The 19499-nt window shown below is 43.3% G+C and overlaps 1 protein-coding gene across 4 annotated transcripts in view; it reads right to left on the bottom strand.

Annotated features, from left to right (window-relative positions):
* The window catches only part of GTF3C3 (general transcription factor IIIC subunit 3), a 98622-nt gene that overhangs the window by 59964 nt on the left and 19159 nt on the right, over nucleotides 1-19499 (bottom strand). For all 4 annotated transcript variants that reach the window (XR_004539522.1, XM_033945216.1, XM_033945215.1 and 1 more), the window contains 3 exons: nucleotides 16146-16372; nucleotides 8767-8890; nucleotides 1568-1759 (listed from right to left, as the gene is read on the bottom strand). Coding sequence is in view for 3 of the 4 variants with exons in the window: in XM_033945216.1 (XP_033801107.1) it covers nucleotides 1568-1759; nucleotides 8767-8890; nucleotides 16146-16372 (543 nt within the window). In the remaining variant the exon portion in view is untranslated. The remainder of the gene's footprint in view (nucleotides 1-1567; nucleotides 1760-8766; nucleotides 8891-16145; nucleotides 16373-19499) is intronic.

Genomic DNA, 19499 nt, shown 5'->3' with positions numbered 1-19499 from the left:
TAATCATTCAACAAGTGTACAATAAAAAGTGATATATAGGTTCAAAAAACAACACTTGATAAATCCATCAAGATAATACCAATTGTATATATATATATATAAACCCCTCCCCCACCCTCTCTTTCAATACCTCTCTTTCTTCTTAATTCATTTAACCTTTTTCTTATTTCTTTTTACCTTTTTCTTCAATTATACAATCCCTCCCCCTTCCCCTCCCTTAATAACTTATGTTAAACAAATGGTGTTTATTCATTACAAAATAATGCTAATGGCTCCCATATTTTATTAAACCTTTTATAATTTCCATTTTGTATTGCTATTGAACGTTCCATTTTATATAGATGACATAGTGAATTCCACCAGAAATTAAAGTTATATTTATTTTTATGAACTGCTTAGCAGCAACTGGTGTGCATTTAATGTTATATCAAGCTATATCCATAAATAGAATAAGTACTGTATGTGAATGTATCATCCTTCTATTACATAATGCAACCAACAGATTACATTTTTCCCTGAAGCAGATATTCATTTGAAACATCAGACTTGCAGATTTACAGATAAAAGTGGAGGTAAGTGACATTTTTTCTTTGTGTTTGTTGCAAAAGAAACCTTCTGGTCACAACCAGACTTTAATTTTATGCCTGTATAATTATTTTACCCCCCTCCTTTACAAAGTTGCACTAGCATTTTTAGCACTGGCTGCTGTGGTAACAGCTCCGATGCTCATAGAATTCCTATGAGCGTCTGAGCTGTTACCACCACGACTAGCGCTAAAAACGCTAGCACAGTTTTGTAAAGGAGAGGGTTAAATTGGACTCAAACATAAAGCACAGTTTTTTTGAAACTGGACTAAAAGAATGTTGGACCGATTATTATAAAACCCGGAGAGCACTGATCAAATGATTATCATTATCCAGCATGTAATATGGCCCCAGAAACCTTTGGGTGAGATATATATTGTTGGGATTGACTTTTGACTCAAGATTCTAAACATACCGTATTTTCACTCATATACCGCGCACCCGTGTAAAACACGCACACGGGTATAGCGCGCGGGAAAATGTAATTTATGTAAATAAATTTTTATATAGCGCGCACACCCATATACCGCGCATGCCGCCCCGACTCTCCCGTCGCCGCCCGACTCTCCTTTCGCCCGCCCCGACTCTCCTCTGGCCGCCCTGACTCTCCTTTCGCCCGCCCCGACTCTCCTCTCCCCCTTGAAGTCCTGTCCCCACCCTGATGCCCCCCCCGACGTCCGATTCACCCCCCCACCCCGACGGACCGTTCGCAGTCACACCCACCCCCCCACCCCGAAGGACCGCGCGCACCCCCACAGCCTCCCCCCCCCCATCATGGAAAAGCTGCCTACCGTTGTCCTGCTGCTTCCTCTGCCGGCAGTCCTGCCCCTTCTCTGAGCCCTGCGTCTGCGCTGCTTCCTCTTCCGGCGGTCCCGCCCTTTCTCTGACGTCATATACGCGTTATATGCGTGAAAATACGGTAATTGTAGACATAAAACAAAGTGCTAGCATTAGATTCAAAATGAAAACAGTCAATGCAATACCTTTGGAATAGCAGAAAATTGCTTGTTTGATATTGTCTTGCTCCAAGGACATCTCTGCCAGTCTGACCCACTCCTCAGTATCACTCGGGTTCAGATGTGCAGCGATTAACTCAAACTGTAATGATTTCTCCATGTCTCCTTGGTCCTCATAGATCATGGCAAGAGTGGAAAAGGGCTCATGAGCAAGAGGCGCTATCAAAAGACAAACAGTAGCATTGAAGTGCTAAATTGTTTCATCAGAGAGAAATACATGCATTTTGAGTAAGAAACAATGATTTTATGAAAATCAGTTCAAATCTGCGTCAAAATTTACGAAAGGACTTAAGTATAATATGGGCAGCATGCATAAACTTCACTGTAAACTCTTATTGCTAAGGAGCATTTCAGAGATTTTCTTGCATATGAAAAGGGAGCCTTTATCAGTGCTGTACTAGGCAAACATAAAGTAGACCAAACATATAGATGTGCATGCATGATGGGAGTGCTGCCTCAAACTCTTAAAGTTACAGTACGTTAGGCAGCGTTTCCGCACTGGACTCTATGGATGTCACCCGCACATGAGAATTATTTGGCTTGCTCATCCTTGGAGAAAATAACTATGGATTCTGGTAGCTATAGGGCTGGAGGAAAGGGGCAAAATATAGCTACTCTCTACCCTTGATCCAGCTCAGATCTTCTGGATTTTCCTCCATTTCACTTAGGGGACCATCCTTCTCTTCTTTCTCAGCAGAACAACCAAATACTGCATCCCAATCTCTGCAGTCTCAGTCTCACGACTTGGAAATTGAGAGTTCACTCCTAACCAACCTTCCTCTCTCTCAACCAGTAAAGACAGTTCTGCTTGCTGCACAATGTCCTTCTACAAGAAAATCCTACCAGGCTAAGTGGAAATGTTTTTCTCTTTGGGCACAAGCTCAAGGTCAAGAACCTCTTCATTGCCCACTGGACCATATCTTCACCTGTCTTACATTTGTCTGACTCAGGACTCAAAACAAATTCTGTCAGACTTGTCATCCATCTCAGCATACCTCTCTTTAGTACATGGTAAACCACTTTCACAAAATCCTCTCATTTTTCATTTTATGAGAGCTCTTACCAATCTTCAACCTCCACTAAGAGCCCCTACTCCATCCTGGGACCTCAATGTAGTTTTGGAACAATTGATGAAGGACACTTTTGAACCACTGGGGTCCGCATCTCTTACTTTCCTTTCCTGGAAAACAGCTTTTCTTATTGCAATCACTTCAGCTAGAAGACTTATTGACCTTCAAACTTTAGTCACATATTATCCTCACTTACAATGTTTTCCAAATGAAGTGCTTTTACAGACTCATCCTAAGTACCTTCTCAAGGTGGTTTCAGATTTCTACCTTAACCAGACCATTACGTTACCATCATTTTTTCCACCTCCACACTCCTCCGAGGCTGAGGAGCACCTTCATTCCTTAGATTGCAGAAGAGCACTTCTTTTCTACCTCAAGGCAACTTCTCATCTCTGCAAATCTACTCAACTATTGTCACAACCCTAGCCTTAAGGCTAGGCTTGTGACAGTCAAATCTCCTCCAAATCCTCCCCTTCTCTTGAAAAGGGCGGATCACTGCAGCAGGTTGAACTCTGATAGACAAACAGGGTCTCTGTTTCCTTTGAAACACCAGTCTACAGAAACCCAGGGAGTAGAGGAGGAGTGGGAGAACAGCCTGTTGCAGAGGGAGGGGACTTATTCAAAAGGACAGCCTGAGAGTCACTGTCAGAGAGCATCTAATGAGCCTCTGCTGGGGCCAATTAAGGCTAAACTGAGAGGCCAGCAGAAGCAGCAGGTTAGCCCTCCCCCTTTCAGGTCAGGGCGTGGACAACTCAGAGCATTAGAGGCTGTGCTGAGGAAGAACAGATCAGTCTTCCCTGGATCAGCCCAGGAAGCAGTCTCCAGGGACTGGGCTCCTGACTTTCCAATGAATAAGGACATTGAAATGGCAGAGGTATCCACTGTCCCTGGGGTGAACCAGCCAGCTTGCCAGGAAGCCATGGAACCTATGGACACTACACAAGAACCAGAGGAAACACAGATGAACCAGAGCTAAGTTAAATCACCTTTTTGATTGTTTGCTTTTGGAATCTTGTTTGCTCTGAGTTTGTTTGGAAGCACCAGTCAAGTGATGACAGCATGAGCAGTGCTGAGCTAACTGCTGCAGCTGTACCTTAGGCTGGTGACAGAGAGGAAAGTGTGGAGTTTTTGTACATTTTCTCCTTTTGTTTTTTTTTTGCCTAATTTTGGTGTATGAATGTATGGACAAGGAAGTAGTGGGGAGAATCCACATAATATCCTCAGGGAGGGATCGTGGGGCCAATTTTGTTGGCAAGCTTTTTGCTAAAGTGGATTCAGCTACTCCCCTCCCCCACCAACTGTTTGTTAGGTTGGCTGGGGAAGGCCTGTTAAGCCAGGCTTAGGCAATACATTCATCAGAGTTTGTAAGACATCTGGGAATAACCAGCAGAAACACTTGGTGTTCCAGTAGCCGTATTACTCTGTGCCCTTTTTGGACTGTGAGACTGTGAGGGCAAGGCTACAACAGTACCATTTTAAACTTACCTGCCAGAAAGGTGTATAGGCTATGTTTTTGCAAGCCTGGATTTTTCTTTGTATTTATTTAATTCAAAGACTAAAACTGTAGCAGTTGCTACTCTAAGAATAAAGTCAGACACAAGTTCATTTAAATCTTTATTGTTCCTGACATTTATTTTTTTTATTTTTGATGAGAACCAGCAGGACCTTCAACATCCTTTGAAGGCACGGCGAGTTCGGCGTTGGGTGAGCATTGGCCGATGGCCTGTTGCAAAACCCGGCACCGGCAAGCTCACACTATTCATTTCCTACAATCCAGCTACCTGTGGCCAACCAGCACCAGAGAGAGACATTTATTCATGGATTACGCACTGCATACATTTTTGCTACACAAGAGCTCATATTCAGGCCCCTGGCTCAATTGGGGCACATAAACTGCGAGCTACAATGGCTTCAATAGCCAATCTGAAGTCCATCCCAATCCAGGATATTTGTAAAGCAGCTACCTGGTCTTCTGTGCATACTTTCACCAAGCACTACTGCTTAGACAGTTTAGCTCAAGATGTTCGCTTTGGTCAATCAGTTTTATGTAATCTCTTTGTAATATACTGTAGACTGTTTCCACCTCTCTTATGCTTTTTCAGCTTGGGACTCACCATCAAGTGGGGTTGTATATCCCCTGCTTGTCTCCGGAGAAAGCAAAGTTGCTTACTTGTAACAGGTGTTCTCTGTAGAGAGCAGGGAAATGCAGCCACACTTTCCTGCTCACCATCTCCTCGACTCCTCTTCTATTGCTAGAGACAAAACTGATGGGAGGAAGAGAGGGGTCTCGAGGAGAAGGGCATCCTGCACATGCTCAGTAAGCTTTAAGCTTACTAAAGCTAGGGAAGGGCACCGACATACAGGCTCAGTCAGAGACTTCACCATCAAGTGTGGCTGCATTCCCCTGCTATCTACAGAGAACACCTGTTACAGCTAAGCAACTTTGCTTTTTTTGATTGGTAGCCAGTGTAGCTCTTTCAGCAGTAGACTGTCTGTCCCAACTCAGACAATACAAGTCACTGAAGCAGTTTTTCAAACCCCCTTCTTTGACTGCCTTTCTTTCTATACATTGGGCATCAACAAATCAGACAATTGTTTCCCATCTTCTAGTGACTCACACAGCCATGGCCAGACAGCTCATGATACACCTTGGCCATATGGTTGCAACATTGCTAGTTCTACCTATGGCTCAGCCATACATTAGGCTTTTACAGTGGTTCCTCAAAGATCACTGGACACAAGATACTCATCCTTTTATTTTTAAGAACTAACTGCCTGAATCCCTACAGCAGCCTCCGTCTCTGACAGTATTCAAGGCCCAATTAAAAGCCCACCTCTTCGAGAGTGCTTTCAACTCCTCTCACTTTGGGTTCTGCATCACCAACCCTATATGTCATGTCTGTCTGTCCAAGTTAGATTGTAAGCTCTTCTGAGCAGGGACCATCTAATAAATGTCAAATGTACAGTGGTGCAAATGCCTTTCAGCACTATATAAGTGATAAATAGTAGTAGTAGTAGTTTATGACCAAGATCTTGTTGCTCAAAACCTAAAGAATTCTCTCCACTAGTGGCTCAATTTTGACATCCTTACGACAGAAAACATTTTTTATCCACTAACCTCTTCTCTAGTGCTAATGATGACAGATGCATCAAAGTAGGGTTGGGAAGCTCATGTGGGACCTTTCCAAATGCAAGCAGTATAATCTCTAACAAAGCGTCAATACCACATCAATTTTTTTTTTTTTTAAGAAAAAGCAGTCAGATATGCCCTACTGGAATGCGGACACATCCTCTCCCACCATGCAACTCTAGTTCAAGCCAACAATCAAGTCACTATGTTTTATATTAATAAACAGGGAGGGACAAGGTCCCAACTTCTCCATCAGGAATTAATTTGCCTCTGGGTAGTTGCATTGCATCTAGATGTTTAACTCTTAGCAACTTATCTTCTTGGCTTTCAGAACAATGCAGACAAGCTAAGTCATCAACTATGGTGCTTAAAGAAGCATGATTACTCAAGACCTTTTCCAACTCTGGAGAATACCCATGATAGAGCTCTTTGTTCCCCCACCAGTACAAAATGTCCTCAATTTTGCTCCAAGATTCCAGCCCCGGACACAGTAATAGATGATGCTTTCTCAACAGACTGGAGTCAGAAATGTCTTTACACGTTTCCTCCTCTCCCCATGGTAGCCAAAATAATATAGCAATTTTTAAGGGACAAACCAGAGATTATTCTCATTGCCCCAGACTGACCCAGGGAACCCTGGTATTTTCATCTTCAAAATTCTCCATTCAACCACCAAGGCAAATTCCTTTAGTCAAAGACCTCATTATTCAAAACAATGGCATTTTGCTTCACCCAAACTTGCCTTCTCTTGCTCTCACAGATGGCTCCAAGACAAATAGTGGATGACTTTTCCTTTTCTCAAGCAGTACCTGATGTTCTCTTAGCGGCCAAAAGAGAATTTATAAGGAGAGCCTATGCTTTCAAATAGAATCATTTCTCCCAGAGGTGCAAATATAAGCATCAAAACCCTTATAACTGTTCTCTTTTGCAGGAACTTGACCACTTCTTACATCTCTTTCTCTTAGGTCCTTCCACTTCATCGGTAAGGGCTCATTTGGCTGCTTTATCAGATTACCATGACTTTTCTCATAACCAATCATTGATGAAGAATCCAATTATAAAGTCCTTCATTAAGGGACACCATAATTTAAAACCACCAGTAAGACCTTCCACTCCAGCATGGGATCTAAATTTAGTCCTGGACCAGCTTACCATGCCACCTTTTGAGCCTCTGGAGAAAACTTCTGTTAAGTTTGTTACATTTTCTTACTACCCATCACATCTGTTTGCCAAATTAGTGAAGTTCAAGTGTTCGTATTTTATCCACCATAAATGCAAACACTGGATAATAGTTATTTTGAGAACTCATTCCAACTTTTTACCCAAAGTTGCTTCCATTTCACTTGAATCAGCCTATAGTTTTGACAGTATTCCTCCCTCCTCCTTACCAGTCAAGTAAGAAGAATCAACTTCACAATTTAGATTGCAAAAGAGTTTTAAAACTTTACTTGCAAAGGACTGCATGCAATGACCAGCCTTCTCAATTGTTTTTGTCATTAGATTCTAGACAGAACTTGTTCCAGTTTCAAAGAGAGCTCTTTTCTCTTAGATTGCATTTTGTTTTGTTATGAGAAAGCTCTGTCTCATCAATACCACATATCACAGCACAGCACTTAGGAGTCACAGGAATGACTAGAGCACATCTTAGAAGAGCTTCAGCTCTGGACATTTGTAAAGTGGCTGCCTATACTTTTTGAGGCATTACTGTGTGGATCATCCCAGTTTCTCTCATGCTGGTTTTGTTCAATGTGTATTAAATTCTTGTCTTTGATGCTTCAACTTGCCTCCTCCTCCTTTAATTCATTTCTTGCTCCATTTGCATGTATGCATGGCTGTACTTACTCATGTTGCAAATAGTCACAACCTGTGGCTTAGGAGGCACTTGTGTGGTTAAAATATCCCCTATCCAAGAAGAAAATATAGTTGCATACCTATAACAGATATTCTCTATATGGGATATTTCAGTGGGATATTTCAGCCATACAATCCCACTCACTCAACCCTGAGTTGAAGCTTACTTTGGTATGAACTGAAGTGAGTGGGCTACTATATAATATTTGAACAGAGTACAGTGGTGAGAAATTCCACCCATACTCTAAAGTCTCTTCGAAAGACTTCCATGCTTGGAATCTTCCATCAGCTCTGTCACGCAGTGATGTAACTGCTTGTGTGGCTGAACTATCCTCCTTTCCTTGTCATCAGCTGTGGATGAATCCAGAAGCTGGTGGGCTGTGTCCATCTACCAGCAAGTGAAGATAGAGGGCATCAAACTGAACTCTCTTAAGGGATGGAAAGCTTCTGAGTTGGTTAGTATTTCCTCTAACTTCAGCAGGCAGTGAACGGACTCTTGCAAGCTCCTAACTTCTTCTGCTATTTGGACTCCTGTTCTGGATCTCCTAGTTCAATGGAGTAGGGGGTATAGGTCTGATCGATGCCCACTTTAGGCACCTTAGGGGTACACCTGTGGTGCCAGTTCCCTACCCACGGCTGCCCCTCTTGTCGCTCTCTTCTCCTTCCTCACAGCGTTTAAGGAAAATTAAAACAACCCAAAGCACAGAAAGGGAATTGGGGTCATTTGCCCTTGAACAGACTCTGTTGTACAGCTCTGGATGAGGAGGCAAGCCCTGCAACATCAATCAGTCATTAAGAGCAATGACAGAGTCAATAAAAATGGCTCCAACAAGGAGAGCTGGGCTCCAGTGGTTAGTACCTCTTTAAATTCTTCTCTCCTCTATATTTAGAGACAAAGGGTGCTCAGGTACCCAGAGCACCTACAGAGCTGGCACCTAAGGATTAAGGGACAGTAAAAAAAAGCGTGAGGTGGCATTAGGTTGCATATAGGATTTTGTATGTGAACCTGCTAAACTGGATTAATCGCTACCTTTGGATTAATCATTTTCTGTACCTGCTGTTGACCAAATTCTTGCATATTTGATCATACTGTAAGCAATTATATAGTTTCTTACCTTGTCTTATTATCTCCATGCACATCAGTATGGCTTCTTCATGTTTTCCTCGGGCAAAACGAATGTTGGCTTCCCCCATGAGGCCTCTCAGAGCTTTCGGAAGCTTGCTTCTAGGTCTCTTCTCCTGCACAGCAGAAAGGAAAAAACTCATGGTTTCTGATGAAAGAAACAGGCTATAAATAAAAAGGGGCAGATAAAATGTGGCAAAAGTTCAGCATCAGAGTCAATTAATTAGAAGATCCCATGTTTTTTGTACTGATCTGATGAAGGTATATAAATGCAAAAGCTAATCACAATAAATAAAGTCCAATAAAAAAAAGTAGGAATTGATATTTAAAGCAACTGCCAGAAATGGCTCCTGCAATTTAAATCGCCTATTCAGAGTCAACTCCTAATTTTCCTTGTTAACACCTATTCTAGTGGTGGAGTCAGTATTTAACTGCCAAGTCCACCGCATAAATAGGATTGCATAAAAGTCAGTCCATCTTTATGCAGTAACCCATTGCCAGTTAAATGCTGAATATCACACATCCAGCTATGCATTAGCTGGCTCTGCAAACCTGGAAATTCATTGCCAGTACCTGGACATGACCTAACATTAAATTTCTGGGGTGAACACTGGTGGCAGTCAGCAAAATGCTGATCACTGTTGGCTGAATATAGGGGCAGTAGAGCCTACATCAACATTTTATCTGCTGATCTCTATTTCATTAGTTCAAATGGACCAACATGACAACCACACAATTATTACAGGATATAAATCCTGACAAATTATTTGACTGAATTTTTAAAATTTAACTCACTTTCTCCTCATAGGTGTCTTACATCTGTATTTATCTAGATTGTACCTGTGTGTTTTTTTGTATTTTTTAATGGCAAATGTAGACAGACTACAAACTCACACATTCAGCCAGGAAATAAAATGTGACCGATGCCTTTAATATGATGCCAGGAGGATAATCAGCTCGCACAGCTTCTCGTTTCAGGTGGACAGTATTCATAGCAGTCTCTAATCTTCCGTGCATGGGGAGGGGACAATGAAGGGTCTGGCCTGCAGAGATCGCGACTATCTCCATAGTGCACAGAGATGGAATACCAGGGAAGGAGAAAAAGAAAGAAAGCTCTAAGGAAGTTCCTCTCTAAAATACTAGTGAATAGTGCAGTTATATCTCTGCTCAGCCAGCCCAATTGGAGCAAGACATGACCAGGATGACCAATCAAATATGCACATAGCAGAACCTGGCCAGAGTATCATATGCAAGAGACCGCGAAAAGAAGACAACGCGGCAATTTGCACCCTAAGAGAGGACCAGACGAGGCCACGCTCCAAACCATCATGCAGAACCTCCAAGATGTGAGGAGCGCGGAGGGGTTCAACCCCTTACATAGAGTACCACTCCTCAAAGATACGCCAAACATGCACATAAGCCCAAGAGGTCAAAAGTCTCTGAGACCGTAAAAGAGTGGAGATCACCTTATCCAAATATCCCTTTTTCTTCAGGTGAGCCCTTTCAAGAGCCAAGCTGTAAGGCAAAAGGGACCCAGATAGAACATTTGAATGGGATCCTGAGACAGAAGATCAGGCGATAAGAGGCAGAGGGAGAGGATCTGCTACGAACAGACAAACCAGATCTGCATACCATGGATGACTGGGACATTTGGAGTCATCAGGATCACGTGGCCTGCATGTCAGGCAATCCGAATAACTCTGCTCACCAGAGGCCATGGTGGAAAAACATATAGCAGGCCTGTCGTTGGCCAAGCATGTACACGAGCGTCCAGCCCTTCAGCCTGGCAATCCCTGCACCGACTGAAGAACCTTGGTGCTTTAGTGTTGACACTTGTGGCCATGAGAACATAAGCAATGCCTCTGCTGGGTCAGACCTGAGATCTATCGTGCCCAGCAGTCCGCTCACGTGGCGGTCCAACAGGTCCAGGACCTGGGCAGTAATCCTCTATCTATACCCCTCTATCCCCTTTTCCAGCAGGAAATTGTCCAATCCTTTCTTGAACCCCAGTACCGTACTCTGTCCTATTACGCTCTCTGGAAGCGCATTCCAGGTGTCCACCACACGTTGGGTAAAGAACTTTCTAGCATTCGTTTTGAATCTGTCCCCTTTCAACTTTTCTGAATGCCCTCTTGTTCTTTTATTATTCGAAAGTTTGAAGAATCTGTCCCTCTCTACTCTCTCTATGCCATTCATGATCTTATAAGTCTCTATCATATCCCCTCTAAATCTCCTCTTCTCCAGGGAAAAGAGACCCAGTTTCTCCAATCTCTCAGCGTATGAAAGGTTTTCCATCCCCTTTATCAGACGCGTCGCTCCCCTCTGAACCCTCTCGAGTAACACCATATCCTTCTTAAGGTACGGCGACCAATACTGGACGCAGTACTCCAGATGCGGATGCACCATCGCCCGATACAATGGCAGGATAACTTCTTTCGTTCTGGTTTAATACCCTTCTTGATTATGCCTAGCATTCTGTTTGCCAACCCCAGAACTGAACAATCAACTCGAAGGCCTCTAACTCGAGATATCACTCGCCAGGATCCAGAGCATAACGACTGAGAAAGTCCACCTGGACATTGTCCACTTGGACATTGTCCACGCCAGCTATGTTGGAGGCTGAGATGTCCAGAAGATGAGCCTCCACCCATTCCATGAGAAGGGAGGTCTCCAGTGCCACTAGATGACTCTTGGCGCCCCCCTGACGATTGACATAGGCGACTGCTGAGGCATTGTCTGAGAGAACTCAAACTGACGCCCTCCAGCAAGGACTGGTCTCCAGAACATTGATGGACCAGGATACCTCCACCGGCAACCAGCTGCCCTGAGCCGAGTGCCTGAGACACTGAGCCCCCCAAATGAGGAGACTGGCATCCATGAGAATCACTGTCCACTGGGGCTGATCTAGGCTCACTCAGTGAATCAGATTGGAAGACTGTAGCCACCAGCCTAGGCTGCGACGAACTAACCCCCAAAGAGGAACGGGAGAGTCCAGATCATGAATCTATGGTAACCACCACCGAAGAAGCGCATACTGAAGAGAGCTCATGTGAGCCTGAGCCCACCTGACCACTTCCAGAGAGGCCGCCATCGACCCCAAGACTTGCAGAAAGTCCTGCACCTGAGGAGTAACCCTGGCTTTTGGAAGGAAGGCTCTCCCTAAACTGGGGTCAAACAGAGCACAAAGATACTCCAAGCACCGAGATGGAGTCAAACAGCTTTTGGACAGGTTGTCCCCCCCAGCCCAGGAATTGCAGAAACACCACAACCTGAGTTGTGATTCGGGAGCTCTCCTGAAACAACTTTACATGAATCAACCAGTTGTCCAGATAGGGGTGTACCAGAATGCCCTCCTTGTACAAGGCTACCACCACCATAATCTTGATGAAGGTCAACGGTGCCATGGTCAGACCAAAGGGAAGTGCACAAAATTGATAATGCTCTCCCAAGATCACAAAGCGAAGGAATCGTTGATGGGAGGCCTGAATCGGAACATGCAGATAGGCCTCCGTCAGGTCAAGAGAAGTCAGAAATCCCCCAGGCTGGACCGCCAGAATTACAGATTTTAGGGTTTTCATATGAAAAGAGGGAACCCAGAGAGCTCTTTTGACACCTTTGAGTTCCAAAATGGGTCAAAAAGACCCCTCTTTCTTGGACACCACAAAGTAAATGGAGTACCTGCTGGTGCGCATCTCCTGAGAAGGCACTGGGACTACCGCTTTGAGGTCCAGCAATCTGAGCAGTGTCTGGCTAAAAGCCCGCTTCTTCCAAGTCACCTGACAAGGAGAGGAGAGGAAACGATCTGGTAAAGGTCGGGAAAACTCTAGAGCATAACCGTCCCAAATCACTTCCAGGACCCACTGATCCGTGGTGACCTTGGCCCAACCCCGGAAGAACTCTCACAGCCAGGCTTCAACTGAAATCAGGGGAAGGACCCACAATGAGTCATTGGGCTGGATGGGCAGCAAAGGAGCCCCCAGAGGAGTTGTGACCCCTCCCCCCGGTGGGCCACCCAAAAGGACTGCATGTGTTGAAAGAAATGTCCTCTTGAAGGAAAAGAGGCTGCACCCCGACCAGGGTAGAACCTGGCGAGGGCGGTCCTCCAGTAACTGAGGCACTTTAGAGACACTCGAAGCCTTTACCAGCTTATCTAACTCCTCCCCAAAAAGGAGCCCCGAAAGGGGAACTTACTGAACTTAGTTTTAGATGCCACATCCGCCGACCAACCTCAAAGCCACAGGGTAAGGCGGGCAGCTACTCCAAGAGCCATGGACTTGGCCAAGGCACACAAAATATCATAAATGGCATCAGAGAGATAAGAAGTTCCTAGCTCAATCTTAGCCACTTCCTGATCCACTAAGGACCAGTCAGCGGACTTGCGGGCAAGAACTCATTCAGACCACCACAAATCGCTGACTGGACAGTCAGGGCAGCAACATCAAAACTTTGTTTAAGCAGAGCCTCCATTTTATGGTCCTAAGGGTTTCTCAGGGCTAAACCGCCTTTAACGGGCACGGTTTGTCTGTGTGCGATAGCCGAGACCACTGCATCAACCACAGGAGACTTAAGGTATCTCTATCAGCATCAGGGATGGGGTAGAGTCTTGCCATGAACCACGCCACGTGAAAAGACAGATCCGGAACTTTCCACTGAGCATGCAGTACATCTTGAATATCCTGATGCATAGGGAAAGAGTGGGATGATGACCGGATCCCTCTCAGGAGATGGTCTACAACACGAGGGGGGTCCTTAGTTTCCTCTTCATAGTGTAAACCAAAGACACCTGAAGAATGAGCTCCTGCAACTCTCCTGTTAAAATACACACACAACAGATACGTCCTCACCAACTGGCACTTCTAAAAAGTCTCCATCTAACAAATCAGGCCCCTCTGACGGATCTGGAAGGTTCACCCCAATATCTAATTCCTCATTTACAGAAAACAGATCAGCCATAAAAGAATCCTCATCCCAAGATGCCTGCGGTTGATTGGACGAAGGCTGAGGGGGATGGACAAAGGCAGCCATGGCAGGAGATTGAACAAGGATGGTATGGAAGGGATTAACCCCCTAGATGACCCCAAGACCCCCCAGCACCGAAGCAGGACCCCTAGCCACCTGTAAATAATGCAGCATTTATGTTAGGAGCAGAAGACCTGTTCCTGCTTTTTCAAGACAGGAGGAAGGTCACCTGAGGCCATGGGCAAATTAGATGCGTTTCCCGCCAAAACTGAGGGAAGGGCCATTGCCATACTGTCACCAGAAAACATACACGGCACCGAAGGCATAGCCGACCTCGCCGCTACAGCTGCAGCTGAAATGGAATCCCCAGCACCGGCAGACTGCAACACCGAATCCAACTGACTGCCGGCAACTGAGGAAAACCCAGCGTAGGTGACAGGGGAAGCCCAGGGCTCACCCCGCCCTCTGCCGATGAGCCATACACATGGAGAGAAGCTGGCACACAAACACCCAAAGCTCGGTCTCCCTCGAGGCGGCCATAACATTTCGTGCACTCGCCTGCCACATCCACTGATCGGCGCCCAGAAACAGCGCACTTTTTCTGCTTTTTTGAAGCGTTCATAATGAAAGCGCCAAAAACCACTCACAATGCTATGTAAAAACGGCAGCCCGAGGCCTCTTTTTTTTTTCAGTACAAAGCTCCTTTTATTTCTTGTGTCTTTTATTTTCTCCTTTTTATTTCTTCTCACAGCCAACCAGCTGTATCACAAGAAAGCAGACCCCCACAGGCACTCTAAACTGTAGTTAGTGCTGGTATCAGTGGCAAGGCGTACAGTTGAGGCTCCTCTACGTTCACAGAAAACCTGGGGAGGTGGGGGAAAATGGGGGGAGGGACTTAACCCTTCCAAGTGTTACACCCCAAGAGGGTCCCCCAAGCTCAGTCCGGACAGACAAAAAGATTCACTAACCAGATCCAACAGGCCTTAACAAACCTCAGCACAGACTGCACAAACAGACCACTCCACCTGCTGGAGACTGAGAAAAGACTGATTGTAAGAGACTGCACAGTCCACTTGTACTGATGCCAAAATTCAGTGTCTCAAGTTTCCACCTGCTGGCAGAGGAGCGTAAACTCATCCATTTCTGTGCCGGTCTGAAGGAACGATAAAGAAGAAGCAGTTAAATACAGGTTATATCCTTCACACCTTTGTTTGGGATGGTACCTACCTTCCATTCAGGTTACATCCCCAATGCCTTTTATGAAGAGCAAACAGTTAATTAACTTTTTGTTTCCTTTAACAACATAAAAATGTCAATTTACATGAGAAAAGTTTTAAAATACAACTTCTCTTGAACTGCCCTAGCAGCAGGATCTTTGCAATTTAAGGGTCGATATTCAGTGGGACTTAAGTAGGTAGGAACAGCTCCTACCCAGATAAGTCCCACTGAGTATCTACCTGGATTTTCAGCTGCACTATGTGGATATCCAGCAGACCATATTGCCACTATCCAGATAGTGCAAGGATGGTCCGGGAGTGGAGTGATATGTAGTTCACTAATAGGGTAAATGCCTGGATAAAAGGACAGAAAAAAATGCTGCTCTAACTTTATCTGAATATTTCTGGTATCCAAATACAAAGAACTGACCAACCCGCACCCAGATACCAATGAAGAATTTCCAGCTACAACTGAGGTGTAAGCAATCCAAATAATAATTTAAAAATTCACTCAATGCCATGGGCTGATTATTCCCTCAATATTTAAGCAGTTTAAACTGAGGTCTGTTTTGTCTTTATTTTTGATTTTAGAATCTTATACTAGCAAAGTAATTACCATTGGCTGTGAGAAGATAGATATATCATATTTAATAGGTATGACAGTACAAGTTAAAAGAATCTGATGAGGAACTACAGTTTTACAGTCTACTACAGAAAGTTTCCACTGAATGCGGTCTGTGCGAGAAGTTTGATATACTGGGACAATCATCATCTTTAAATAGAAAATCATTTGACTGACAACTAAAGAGAAGACCCCTGAGGCAGGCCAAGAGACAAAACACTGGCAGTGCTGGGTCTTTTCCAACAAAGAATTATTCGTCCCAGTTCTGTTGGCATGTACACTTCTTTGTGGGTGTTACTGACTGTTTGGTGTATTTGGATCCCTTTTTCTGTACTGCCTTCAACTCATAACCCTACTCCCCACTGCCCTCTGCTCATCACCCCAGCCAGCAGTTTAACTATCCTTCGCTAACTATAACCCCCTACCTTAGAATACTGTTTGACTGCTTGTTTGATTAGATTGTAAGTTCTTCGAGTAAGGACTCCTTCATGGCTCTGTACAACGCCAAATATGGCTAGTAGTGCTCTAAACATAATTAATAGTAGTAGTAGTAAAAACTGGTGAGACACTTACTTTCATCATTTTTTTGTTCTCTCGATTAAGCTCCATTTCCAAAGCAAAAACCTCTCCTGCTGTCAGCTTGCCACATATTTCTTCACCATCATCATCGTCATTATTATCATCATTATCTTCATCTTCATCTTCTCCATCATCATCATCATCTCCCTCTACTTCGTTCTCTCCCAGCATAGATGCAAAGACACGATGGACAGACTTACTAACTCCATCAGCTGTCTCCCCTTGAAGAAAAAGGACAATACATTTATCAGAATATAAACCCATAACTTCTACAGTGCTCAGTGGAAAACGCCTGCTTCTGGATAACCAATGGACTTTACAAAGAGATATAGTAAAACCTTGGTTTACGAGCATAATTCGTTCTGAAAACATGCTTATAATCCAAAACACTCATATCAAAGCGAATTTCCCCATAAGAAATAATGGAAACTCAAGACAATTCATTCCACAACCCAAAAACTTTAATACAAAATACTATATGTACTTGCATTGCAAGACCTCGCTCATTTAGAACAATCACTACACTCCCGCAGCATCAGAGAGAGAAGAACTATCGGCTCAGTTGAGATGATGTGACGTGTGTATACTTTATATACTTGTATTGCAAGACATTACTTGTATATCAAGTTAAAATTTAATAAAATGTTTTGCTTGTCTTGCAAAACACTTGCAAATCAAGTTACTTGCAATCCAAGGTTTTACTGTAATTAGTTTTACTTTAATAACTACTTGTCATCCCTTCAGGGGGAGCAAGAGAGGATAGTGAGGTGAGGGAGGGTATGAGAACTACAAAGCATGAACAGCAAGCTCTTGGAGCACCTAAGCAATAATTTTCATAACATATCACAGCAAATAGATAGCTAGGGCCTTTCACAAAGCTATCCACAGGAACTCCCAGAAAACCACTCAGTATCCATCTAAATGGCTCTCTGTGATTCCATTTTAGAAGAGATTTTTGGATGGCATCCTGTTTTTCAAATAAGACAGAAATTTGTTTACATGAGTTCACTATGTATTTGAATAGTTTGGATCTGAATTTAAAGTTTACAATGCATTTCACCCATTCTGATCTTGAATTCCTAGATGTTTGGATTATGCATCATGACAATGAGATAAGTACCTCTCTATATCAAAAGAGTATATCCAGAAATACCTACTTGCATTTTGGCAGTTTACATAAAAATGCATCTATATAAAATTTATTTCATTTGAAATGGAGACCAGTGACAATATTAGTAGCTTTGCGTGGAAGACAACAGAGGGTAATAGTTAATGGAGATCGCTCTGAGGAAAGGGATGCTACCAGTGGTGTGCTTCAAGGTTCTGTTCTTGGGCCTCTTCTTTTTAACATTTTTATAATCAATATTGCTGAAGGGATGGGCAGGTAAGATTTGCCTCTTTGTGGATGATACCAAAATCTGCAATAGAGTAGACACCTCGGATGGTATGAATAACATGAAGAAAGACATAGCGAAGCTTGAAGAATGGTCTGAAATTTGGCAGCTAAAATTTAATGCTAAGTAATGCAAGGTCATGCATTTGGACTATGAAAGCCCAAAGGAACGGTACAGTTTAGGGTGTGAAGAACTTCTATGCATGACAGAAGAGTAGGATTTGGGTGTGATAGTAGGTAATGATCTTAAGGTGGCCAAACAGGTTGAAAAGGCAATGGCGAAAGATAGAATGATGCAAGGGTGCATAGGGAGAGATATGGCCAGTAGGAAAAAGAAGGTATTGATGCCCCTATATAAGACTCTAGTGAGACCTCATTTAGAGTACTGCGTACAATTCTGGAGACTGCACCTTCAAAAAGATATAAAAAAAAGAATGGAGTCAGTCCAGAGGAAGGCTACTAAAATGGTGCGTGGTCTTCATCATAAGGCATACAGAGAGACACTTAAAGATTTCAATATGTATACTTTAGAGGAAAGGCGGGAGAGGGGAGATATTAAGAAGTTAAGAGGCGATAGACTCAGGAGTAATCTAAGGAAATATTTTTTTACAGAAAGGATGGTAGATGCATGGAACAGTCTCCTGGAAGACGTGGTGGAGACAAAGACTATGTCTGAATTCAAGAAGGCATGGGATAGGCATGTGGGATCTCTTAGAGAGAGGAAGAGATAAAGGTTACTGCAGATCGGTAGCCTAGATTGGTCATTTGGTCTTTATCTGCCATCATGTTTCTATGTTTGGTACACTCTATATATGGTATACCAATGCAGAAGTTCCCAATATAAATAGAAAGATAATGGAAACTGAGTCTACATCAATGCTATTTTTCAATATGACTGCACTGGAAATTGTTTTTTGACAAGTTTATATTCAAATATATTTATTGAGCTCAACAATAGTAAGTAACAAGCAAGTTTGAACTTTGAAAATAAAGTTAAGCTGCTGGTGTTATATTATAGCATACTTCATAAATAGCATCATTTACACATGTAAATTGCATACATGACGAACACAATATACCAAACACTAAAATCAATAGCAACCTGGATGAAAGATCACAAACTGAAATTGAACCCAGATAAAATGAAATTCATCCTCCTAGAAAACAACAAAATACCAACCATAACCAACATTGAAATCAACACAATCAACTACCCCATACAAACCACCCTAAAACTGCTAGGAATAACTATCGACAGATGCTGCACCATGCAATCGCAAATCAATAAAACAATACAAAAGTCATTCTTAGTCATGAGAAACTTAAGAGAAGTTCGGAAATTCTTCAAGAAAACTCAATTCCAGCTCATAGTTCAGTCCTTAATACTAGGCCTACTTAACTACTGTAATATCCTCTACCTCCCATGCCCTCCCGCAGAATCAATCTTTTCGCCTTCCCCTCCCTAAAACTATGCCACTTCAATAGGTTCTTCGACAAAACCTTCGCCTTCCAGGCAGCCAAACAGAACCCTTGGCTAGCCCAAATTCTGCTCAAGGCCCACACCTACCTTGATTTCCGAAAAATACTCAAAACTCATTTATTCCACGCTCAATATCCCTAATCCCCTCTCTTCCATTTCCCTCTCCCCCCCTCAAACGGCCCAACTCTCCCGGTCCCCTCCCCCCCTCTTTTTGATCTCCCCCATCTCACTAACTCCAAGGACCTACTCATTATGATCAATTGTAACTATGATCAATTGTAACTTCTTGTTAATTTTTGTTCCAATATCTTCATTACTTGTAAATATAGTTTATTGTAATTTCTTATTAAGTTTTGTTTAATTGATGTGAACCGCCTAGAACTCCCTGGGTATGGCGGTATACAAAAATAAAGTTATTATTATTATTATTACAACCATAACAAAACAACTACAAACTATACAAAACACAGCACTA

The sequence above is a fragment of the Geotrypetes seraphini genome, chromosome 5, assembly GCF_902459505.1.
Source record: "Geotrypetes seraphini chromosome 5, aGeoSer1.1, whole genome shotgun sequence".
Lineage (NCBI taxonomy): Eukaryota > Metazoa > Chordata > Amphibia > Gymnophiona > Dermophiidae > Geotrypetes > Geotrypetes seraphini.
Note: the sequence above shows the minus strand (reverse complement) of the source record. Positions and strands in the feature narration are given on the sequence as shown.